The sequence below is a fragment of the Salvelinus fontinalis genome, chromosome 13 (genome assembly GCF_029448725.1).
Source record: "Salvelinus fontinalis isolate EN_2023a chromosome 13, ASM2944872v1, whole genome shotgun sequence".
NCBI lineage: Eukaryota > Metazoa > Chordata > Actinopteri > Salmoniformes > Salmonidae > Salvelinus > Salvelinus fontinalis.
In genome coordinates this window covers 2,391,602-2,402,181 of record NC_074677.1, presented here as the reverse complement: position 1 = coordinate 2,402,181, position 10,580 = coordinate 2,391,602, and the positions used below count along the sequence as shown (strand labels likewise).

General features: G+C 46.0%; 1 protein-coding gene across 1 annotated transcript; it reads right to left on the bottom strand.

Annotated features, from left to right (window-relative positions):
- Positions 1 to 2,209: 2,209 nt before the first annotated feature.
- LOC129867764 (neurosecretory protein VGF-like) lies at positions 2,210 to 10,210 on the bottom strand. The gene is made up of 2 exons (XM_055941273.1): positions 9,982 to 10,210; positions 2,210 to 4,200 (listed from the first exon to the last, which is right to left on the bottom strand). The coding sequence occupies exon 2, from the start codon at positions 4,189 to 4,191 to the stop codon at positions 2,221 to 2,223; it is 1,971 nt and encodes a 656-aa protein (XP_055797248.1). The 5' UTR covers positions 4,192 to 4,200; positions 9,982 to 10,210; the 3' UTR covers positions 2,210 to 2,220.
- Positions 10,211 to 10,580: the final 370 nt, after the last annotated feature.

The following is a 10,580-nucleotide window of genomic DNA, read 5'->3' as shown; positions in this document are numbered from 1 at the left end:
CTCTCCTTCTCATTCTCTCCTCTTCCTCTACTTCTCTACCCTCTCCTTCTCATTCTCTCCTCTTCCTCTACTTCTCTACCCTCTCCTTCTCTCTCTCCTCTTTCTCTCCTCTTCCTCTCCTTCTCTCCTCGCTTCTTCTCATTCCCTCCTCTTCCTCTTCCTCTCCTTCTTTCTCTTCTTCATATCATTCTCTCCTTTTCCTCTCTTTCTCTCCCCTCTTCTTCTCATTCTCTCCTTTTCCTCTCCTTCTTTCTCCTCTTCCTATCCTTCTCTCTCATCTTCCTCTCCTTCTTTCTCTTCTTCATATCATTCTCTCCTCTTCCTCTCTTTCTCTCCCCACTTCTTCTCATTCTCTCCTCTTCCTCTCCTTCTCTCTCCTCTTCCTCTCCTTCTCTCCTCTTCCTATCCGTCTCTCTCCTCTTCCTCTCCTCTTCCTCTTTCTCTCCTCTTCCTCTACTTCTCTACCCTCTTCTTCTCATTCTCTCCTCTTCCTCTACTTCTCTACCCTCTTCTTCTCATTCTCTCCTCTTCCTCTACTTCTCTACCCTCTTCTTCTCATTCTCTCCTCTTCCTCTACTTCTCTACCCTCTTCTTCTCATTCTCTCCTCTTCCTCTCCTTCTCTCCCCTCTTCCTCTCCTTCTCTCCCCTCTTCTTCTCATTCTCTCCTCTTCCTCTCCTTCTCTCCCCTCTTCCTCTCCTTCTCTCCCCTCTTCCTCTCCTTCTCCCCCCTCTTATTCTCATCTCTCCTCTTCCTCTACTTTTCCATTTATTTTGAAGATTATAGATAGCTTGACAGAGTGACATCTGGGAGCTGTGAGGATGAGAAAAAAATCTGTGAAATTAGTGAGGATGGTTTAATAAGGTATGACCTGCCCTCTAGGCCCTGGGTAGAGAATGACTTGTCCCTCAATGGAAGAGTCTATCAGGTCGGGCCACAGGGTCCTACTGCTCGAAGTCTGGATGTATGGTATCACAGAAGATTGGTATTAAAATGTCTCCCGTAGATAGAGAAGAAACAACATGGATCCTAACACCTCTGTGTTAATGATTGACTGTGTCTGGTAACAGATCAACAGGAAAAGTCAATGACAGAAAGACAAGACACTAGATGAGGCTTTGCTGTTAACACCCTGCTGCTGTTGGGACCCTGCTGCTGTTGGGACCCTGCTGCTGTTGGCACCCTGCTGCTGTTGGGACCCTGCTGCTGTTGGCACCCTGCTGCTGTTGGGACCCTGCTGCTGTTGGCACCCAGCTGCTGTTGGGACCCTGCTGCTGTTGGGACCCTGCTGCTGTTGGGACCCTGCTGCTGTTGGGACCCTGCTGCTGTTGGGACCCTGCTGCTGTTGGGACCCTGCTGCTGTTGGCACCCTGCTGCTGTTGGCACCCTGCTGCTGTTGGGACCCTGCTGCTGTTGGGACCCTGCTGCTGTTGGGACCCTGCTGCTGTTGGGACCCTGCTGCTGTTGGGACCCTGCTGCTGTTGGGACCCTGCTGCTGTTGGGACCCTGCTGCTGTTGGCACCCTGCTGCTGTTGGCACCCTGCTGCTGTTGGGACCCTGCTGCTGTTGGGACCCTGCTGCTGTTGGGACCCTGCTGCTGTTGGCACCCTGCTGCTGTTGGCACCCTGCTGCTGTTGGGACCCTGCTGCTGTTGGGACCCTGCTGCTGTTGGCACCCTGCTGCTGTTGGCACCCTGCTGCTGTTGGGACCCTGCTGCTGTTGGCACCCTGCTGCTGTTGGCACCCTGCTGCTGTTGGGACCCTGCTGCTGTTGGGACCCTGCTGCTGTTGGGACCCTGCTGCTGTTGGGACCCTGCTGCTGTTGTTTGTCATTCACCCCCAGATCTCTGGATGTGCCCCAGCATCAGAGATGGACCTGAATGAAAGCATACAGCCAGCTGCTCCCCTGATCTGTACTGGACCGACAATGGAAATGGATGGATCCACCTCTCCTCTTCCTCTCCTCTTCCTCTCCTCTTCCTCTCCTCCTCTCCTCTTCCTCTTCTCCTCTCTCCCCTCCCCTGGTCACAAATAAACAAAATTACAGAATGGAAAAAACAAAAACAATCATTCCACCACCTTCTTTCTCGCTTCTCTCCATCCAGTCATTCTCTCTCCTCTTCCACTCCCTCCCTCCCTCCCTCCCTCCCTCCCTCCCTCCCTCCCTCCCTCCCTCCCTCCCTCCCTCCCTCCTGTAGTAGTCTCTGTCTCTCTGTCTGTCTCTAGTACATTCTGCGTTTCATATATATTTTTGATATCAAGTTTTCCAGTTCTTCCTGACTGTCCAGCTGAGGAACCAGCCCATCATCCTCTTCATAGTCCCCTCCCACCCTTCCCCTTCCCCCGCCCACACCCAAGCCCCCAGGCCCTGGGGGGCGTCTGCTCTGGGGAGAGAGGGGTCTGGGCAGGGGGAGGGGCTGATATGTCCGGGGATGTGGCAAGATGTAGTTGGAGATGTAGGGGGATGAGGGGAGATGGGGTGGGAGGGGCTGCTGTCTCCAGCCCTGCCCACTTCTCCCTTTTGTCCTGCCACCTGCCCTGTGTCTGCGCCTGTTTGGCTGGAGCTCGTAGTCTGGGGGCGGGCGGTGGGGTAACTCCTCCCACATGGCCGTTTTGTCGTAATACTGGGGTTTGAGGTAGGGGAAGAACACAGGGTAGTAGGCTCGGTAGGGTTTCTGGTAGTAGGGGTAGGACGGGAAGGCAAGCAACTGTTTCTGGGGTTTGAACCAGACGTCCTTCTGTTTCTGGGGTTTGAACCAGACGTCCTGCTTGTAGGCCTTTGCCTTGTTCCACTTGTTCTTGTAGGGCTGGTAGTAAGGGTCCTTCTTGGGGTTGGAGGAGGCTGTGTAGTGGTACATGGGACCCGTCACTAGAGGAGGGGGAACTAGGGGACGGTAACGCGGGGCGATGGGGTTGCTAGGTGGCGGAAGCTCCTTCTTCTTCTTTTTCTCCTCTACGTTGGAGATGATCTGGACCACGTCGTCGGCCGGCAGGTGCAGCTTGCTGCTGATCTCCATCAGCATGTCAGTTATCTGCTGGTCCAGGTCGTCGACGTCGGTTACCACCTCCTCCGAGCGTTTGTCCTCCACAGCGTTCGTCTTCTGCCTGGGCATGAGGTACGGCGTTCCCTGCCGTTTCCTCTCCATGTACTGCAGCAGCATGTCAGACGCAATGTCCGCAAGTCGCTGCTCTTCTTCTCTGGCCCTCTCTGCCTCCTCCTGCTGCCGCTGCACCTCCTGCTGCTCCACAAGCGCACGTGCGTCTTCCTCTGCCCACGACAGAGCCTCCTCCTCCTCTTCCTCTTCTGCCTTGTTCTCAAAGTGGTCCATGAAGTTGCCACCCAGTGGTGTGTTGCGTGCCCTCTCCTCCTCCCAGCGGAGCCTCTTGCCAGCCTGTGCCAGCTGGGTGTTATAGGCCTTGTATCCCTTCAGAGGAGGACGAATCTCGTTGTCTTGGAGACCGAGGTCTATGTTCTGGAAGTAGCCCCGAGCCTTCCGCTGGAGAGACGAGTCACTAGGCCTCCCCTCCTCTCCTCTCCCACTCCCCTCTCCTCTTTTCTCCTCACCTCCCCATCTCCCTCCTTCTCCACCTTCTTCTTCTTCTTCCTCCTCCCCCTCTTCCTCCTCCTCTTCCTTCTGCTGTCTTCCCTCCTCACTCCCTCCACCAGCTCTGTCCTGCTCTCCCTCTAGAAGCCCGCCTCTGTCCTCCAACCTCTTCCTCTCCTCCTCTTCCTCATTCCTCTCTCTTAATTCCTCTCCCAGAGCTGCTTCCACTAGTGCTGCTTCTAGTTGTTCCATCCTCGTCTCCTCCTCCATCCCAACCTCTCTCCTCGTCTCCTCACCCCCTTTCTCCTCCAAAGGGACTGGGTCATTCTCTTCCTGTCCCTCTCCTCTCTCCTGTGTCTGTGCTTTCCCGGTGTGGTCCAGGGTCTTCAGTAATACAGAGGCTAGTGCCTGGTCCATGTCTGTGGGGCCACCATGGCTCTGCTCCTTTACCCGGTTCTGGGTCTGGTCCAGGGGAGGGTGGAAGGGGCTGGGGCTGAGGCTGTCCTTATTGAGGTGAGTCCTGGACCGCCCCTCCTCCCCGCTCTCTCCCCACCCCACAGGGGAAGATACCAGCCGTGGAGTGACAGTGAGCAGGACTAACAGGATGAGTTGGGCTGTGGAGGGGGCGTGGCGACTGGTCATGACCATACAGAACACCTGGAGGAGGAGAGGTGAAAGGGAAAGCAGGAGAGAGATTATTATAGACAGAGATTATTATAGACAGAGATTATTATAGACAGAGATTATGACAGAGATTATTATAGACAGAGATTATTATAGACAGAGATTATTATAGACAGAGATGATTATAGACAGAGATTATTATAGACAGAGATTATTATAGACAGAGATTATTATAGACAGAGATTATTATAGACAGAGATTATGACAGAGATTATTATAGACAGAGATTATTATAGACAGAGATTATTATAGACAGAGATTATTATAGACAGAGATTATTATAGACAGAGATTATGACAGAGATTATTATATACAGAGATTATGACAGAGATTATTATATCGTTATGAAGATGGTCTCATTTTTCATGCTGCACTGTTAATAATACTATTGCTGATAATCTGAGCTGTGTTACACTTCTCTATAAGACGATACATGAATGGATGGATGGATGGATGGATGGATGGATGGATGGATGAATGGATGGATGGATGATGGGATGGATGGATGGTGGATGGATGGATGGTGGATGGATGGATGGATGGATGGATGGATGGATGGATGGATGGATGGACGGACGGACGGAGGGAGGGATGGATGGATGGATGGATGGATGGATGGATGGATGCAGAGCTGCCAACTCTTAGGATTGGCCGTGAGACATGTATGTGACCCTCTTCTCCACCCGGCACAGCCAGAAGAGGACTGGCCACCCCTCAGAGCCTGGTTCCTCTCTAGGTTTCTAATCTCCACCCGGCACAGCCAGAAGAGGACTGGCCACCCCTCAGAGCCTGGTTCCTCTCTAGGTTTCTAATCTCCACCCGGCACAGCCAGAAGAGGACTGGCCACCCCTCAGAGCCTGGTTCCTCTCTAGGTTTCTTCCTAGGTTCTGGCCTTTCTAGGGAGTTTTTCCTAGCCACCGTGCTTCTACATCTGCATTGCTTGCTGTTTGGAGGTTTTAGGCTGGGTTTCTGTACAGCACTTTGAGATATCAGCTGATGTAAAAAGGGCTTTATAAATACATTTGATTGAATTTGATTGAAATGCATGTATTAAAAACATTTCCTGAACTGTCTGATACCTCTCAGAAATAGGACACTTCAGAACAAACTTCATTTTTATTTGGTTTGTGGAACATCTGGTGTTTCATGTAGTAAATTGAATGTATGGCAGTAAGGCCCAAAACAAGTTTTCGTCAAATAATTTGTTAGATATTTTTGTACTTCAAAGTGTCTTAAAATTCTAAATCAAAAAGTAAAATGATCCTTGGTAGGACCTTCTTAAAACAATTCCATATAGCTTAGTAGTAGTACTATAGTTAGGAGTATAAAGAGCATAGAGATATATTGAAGTTAATGGTATAGATATATTTTGTAGTTAAGAGTATAAAGAGTTTAGAGATATATAGTAGTTAAGAGTATAAACAGTATAGAGATATATAGTAGTTAAGAGTATAAACAGTATAGAGATATATTGTAGTTAAGAGTATAAAGAGTTTAGAGATATATAGTAGTTAAGAGTATAAAGAGTTTAGAGATATATAGTAGTTAAGAGTATATATATATATATATTGCAGTTAATAGTCTAAATAGTATAGAGATATATTGTAGTTAAGATAATAAAGAATATAGACATATGTTGTATTTGAGAGTGTTGAGATATATTGTTTAACTTCAATAAAATGCGTTCAAAACATCTTTCTGCAGATTTCTGCTACTTTCTCAGGCTATACAAGTGCTATCTCTTGCTAAAACATTCATGTTTACATCTATGCAGTACCTTTGGCAATAATAATAAGAAACATCTACTTTATACAAAGAGTACAAAGAGTACAATGAGTATAGATGTATATTGCAGTTAATAGTACACATAGTCTAGCAATATATAGTAGTTAAGAGTATAAAGAGGTTAGAGATATATTGTAGTTAAGAGAATAGAGATATTTTAGTTAAGAGTGTAACTAGTGGGTACACTAGAAGGTTCGAGTTGCCAAACGTCAGCCACGAGACCTTAATGACTTGGAGAAGATCTGCAAAGAGGAGTGGGACTAAATCCCTCCTGAGAACCTGGTGGGCAACTACAAGAAACGTCTGACCTCTGTGATTGCCATTAAGGGTTTTGCCACCAAGTACTAAGTCATGTTTTGCAGAGGGGTCAAATACTTATTTCCCTCATTAAAATGCAAATCAATTTAAAACATTTTTGACATGCGTTATTCTGGATTTTTTGTTGTTATTCTGTCTCTCACTGTTCAAATAAACCTACCATTAAAATTATAGACTGATCATTTCTTTGTCAGTGGGCAAACGTACAAAATCAGCAGGGGATCAAATACACTGTATATATTGTAGTTAAGAGTTTAGAGATATATTGTAGTTAAGATTATGAAGTGTATAGAGATATATTGTAGTTAAGATTATAAAGAGTTTAGAGATATATTGTAGTTAAGATTATAAAGTGTATAGAGATATATTGTAGTTACGAGTATGAAGAGTATAGAGATATATTGTGGTTAAGAGTATAGAGATATATTGTAGTTAAGAGTATAGAGATATATTGTAGTTAAGAGTATAGAGATATATTGTAGTTAAGAGTATAGAGATATATTGTGGTTAAGAGTATAGAGATATATTGTAGTTAAGAGTATAGAGATATATTGTAGTTAAGAGTATAGAGATATATTGTAGTTACGAGTATAGAGATATATTGTAGTTAAGAGTATAGAGATATATTGTAGTTAAGAGTATAGAGATATATTGTAGTTACGAGTATGAAGAGTATAGAGATATATTGTAGTTACGAGTATGAAGAGTTTAGAGATATATTGTAGTTAAGAGTATAGAGATATATTGTGGTTAAGAGTATAGAGATATATTGTAGTCAAGGGTATGAAGATTATAGAGATATATTGTAGTTATGATATTAGCGAGTATAGAGATATATTGTAGCATATAGTCAGTGGTATAAAAGCTGTGTACAGGTTGTAAATTACTATAGAAGCTATATTTAGTCTGTACACTTTTAATAGAAAAGCTAGTCCAGGCAAGTCAGTTAAAAACAAACTTTTATTTACAATGACGGCACACCCCGTTCAAACCCTCCCCTCTAACCCCGACAACGCTTTCTTTAGTTGGATAATTAGGATCCTGAAAGATTCCCCAAGAACTTAAGAGGTTCTTCGATGGGGTTCTTGGAAGAACCTTTTGGGGGCATGTTTCAGAGCCAAGAACCATAAGGTACTCCATCGAATTTTAAGGATCTTAGAAGAACCATTGTTGAACCCCTAATGTTAAGAGCATAGCAGCTGCAGGGAGAAGCAGCCAGCTAGAGAGGTATTAGACTGACCTACTGCCTGTTGCATTCAGTATAGCCTGGCGGTTAGAGCGTTGGGCCAATAATAGAAAGATCGCGAGTTCGAATCCCCAAGGTAACACATCTGTTGATGTGCGCTCAGTCCCAATTGCTCGTCGCTGTTGATAATGGCAGACCGTGGCCATGAGAGTTGGGATAAAAAAACATGTTTATTAATACACACATAGGACAAATATAAACACCCACAATTCACTCTGGCTGAAGGACTGTTAAATACACCCACAATTCACTCTGGCTGAAGGACTGTTAATTACACCCACAATTCACTCTGGCTGAAGGACTGTTAATTACACCCACAATTCACTCTGGCTGAAGGACTGTTAAATACACCCACAATTCACTCTGGCTGAAGGACTGTTAATTACACCCACCATTCACTCTGGCTGAAGGACTGTTAATTACACCCACAATTCACTCTGGCTGAAGGACTGTTAAATACACCCACAATTCACTCTGGCTGAAGGACTGTTAATTACACCCACAATTCACTCTGGCTGAAGGACTGTTAATTACACCCACCATTCACTCTGGCTGAAGGACTGTTAATTACACCCACCATTCACTCTGGCTGAAGGACTGTTAATTACACCCACAATTCACTCTGGCTGAAGGACTGTTAAATACACCCACAATTCACTCTGGCTGAAGGACTGTTAAATACACCCACAATTCACTCTGGCTGAAGGACTGCTAAATGGTTGACTGTTTTCTGCTGAGTCAAATAAGACATCGTATTATTACCTGAGACAACGTTCCACAGGAGACTGATGTCTAACACACGTTACAGAACTAGCTTTTAATAAATCAACACTTTGCGCAATATTGGTTCTGGTACGGTGCGAGACAGAGCTCTGCTAGGTGTGGAGAAACCACAGGAATCCACTGGCTCAAAGGTGTATTTGTAACCATGTAAGTGTTTAAAACGCATACATTTTGTGAAACTGGTATCTAAATAGCGTGGACATATTCTCCCATAATCCCCTGGAGCTAAAGCACCATCCTCACCTCAGCCACCAAGCCAAGAACACACACCCGCTGCATTCCCATACTGCCATGTGGACACCAGCCCGAGTTCGTCTGCCCCCCGACTGCACACAAGGACACACCCGCTGCATTCCCATACTGCCATGTGGACACCAGCCCGAGTTCGTCTGCCCCCCGACTGCACACAAGGACACACCCGCTGCATTCCCATACTGCCATGTGGACACCAGCCCGAGTTCGTCTGCCCCCCGACTGCACACAAGGACACACCCGCTGCATTCCCATACTGCCATGTGGACACCAGCCCGAGTTCGTCTGCCCCCCGACTGCACACAAGGACACACCCGCTGCATTCCCATACTGCCATGTGGACACCAGCCCGAGTTCGTCTGCCCCAGACTGCACACAAGGCCAGCCACGCTGTTAACGTTAACCCGCCTTCTCTGGTTCCATTCAACCGCTCACAACCCAGTTCGTTAAGACACCTCGTGATCACGTCTCCGCCCGAGGTCAAACGGTATGTAGACTGTTCCGAAATACTGTTATGGATGTGTGTGTGTGAAATGTCGTCTTTGCGGATGTCATATTTAGCTGTAGAGCGAGAGAAGAATGGAGCTTTCTAACCTTTAAATCCAAGACAGATACATCAGAAGTATTTATAAGGTAGGCAAAATGGTGACGGAAAAATTGGTGACAAATGTTAAAATAGCCTAAAAGTGTTTTTTATCTGGCTTTATGTACACATCTGTGTTTTCATGCTGTGACAATTTGTCCAGAATAGAGTTCCCAACAACCAAAAGGAACCCGAATTTCTTCAACCCTAATCTAATCAAATCCTAACCTATTCCTAACCAAATCCTAACCTAATCCTAACCTATAGCCTTCAATCCTTCAGCCTAACAGGGTGTTCCGTCTAGCATCACACAGCAGGAGACAAACAGACAGTAAATAACTCAACCTTTCTTTAACCTATATTTAACCTTCCTTTAACCTTTATTTAACTAGGCAAGTCAGTTTAAGAACAAATTCTTATTTACAATGACGTCCAAACCCTCCACTAACCCGGACGACGCTGGGCCAATTGTGCTCCGCCCTATGGGACTCCCGAATAGATGTTTTAAACCACGATATCAAATAACTACTTCCAGAAAATCCCTGTAAGTTCTCTACCTCACTTCATCTTTAGACGGTCACTATGTTCTGTAAACTGCTTTTCTTCATTCATCAACCAAAAACATGGTTCTAGATTCCAAACATAGAAGGTTCCCTTTCATTTATGACATGTTCATTCTTCAGAGAGTTTAGTTAACATAGGAACACTAGTTATCCGATATCATTACTACGGTGGGCATGGGAGCGAGCAGACAAACCAAGACAAAGACACAGATGCTGGAACTCACCTGTTGTTCCCGCAAGGGAGAAGTGCTGTATCTCGTGACTCAGGTAGTCTCTAAGCTTTCACCTCATAAATCATTCATAAACAGTTTCAACTCTTCTCCCGGTGGACTAGACTATCACAAACTACCTTGAAATGTGATATTGGTGATTTATTTTTGGTATATAAGTCTTGTGATGTGTTTGTGTCTCAAGGAACAACTGTCAAATACACTAGTTGTTGCATCTGCGCGTCGTGAGTAGAGTTTTCAGCACCACGGCCAGCGCAACATTCCTTTATATACCCCCCCTTCCTGTTGAAGTGACGTGGCATGATTCCTTTATATACCCCCCCTTCCTGTTGAAGTGACGTGGCATGATTCCTTTATATACCCCCCCTTCCTGTTGAAGTGACGTGGCATGATTCCTTTATATACCCCCCCTTCCTGTTGAAGTGACGTGGCATGACTGACGTCAGCTCCATTGATAGGAATGTCCATGTGGAGATGGGTCTGCTGGCCCGCTTGTTGATGAATGAACGGAAATGGCATGAATGAAATAGTACTTTACCTCAATGAAGGGAGAACATTGTGCCTGTGGAGAGAGAGTGACAGCAGACATTTTC

Bases quoted from the DNA above. Each gene is read 5' to 3' on its own strand.
- LOC129867764 (XM_055941273.1), bottom strand. From the start codon at position 4,191: ATGGTCATGACCAGTCGCCACGCCCCCTCCACAGCCCAACTCATCCTG.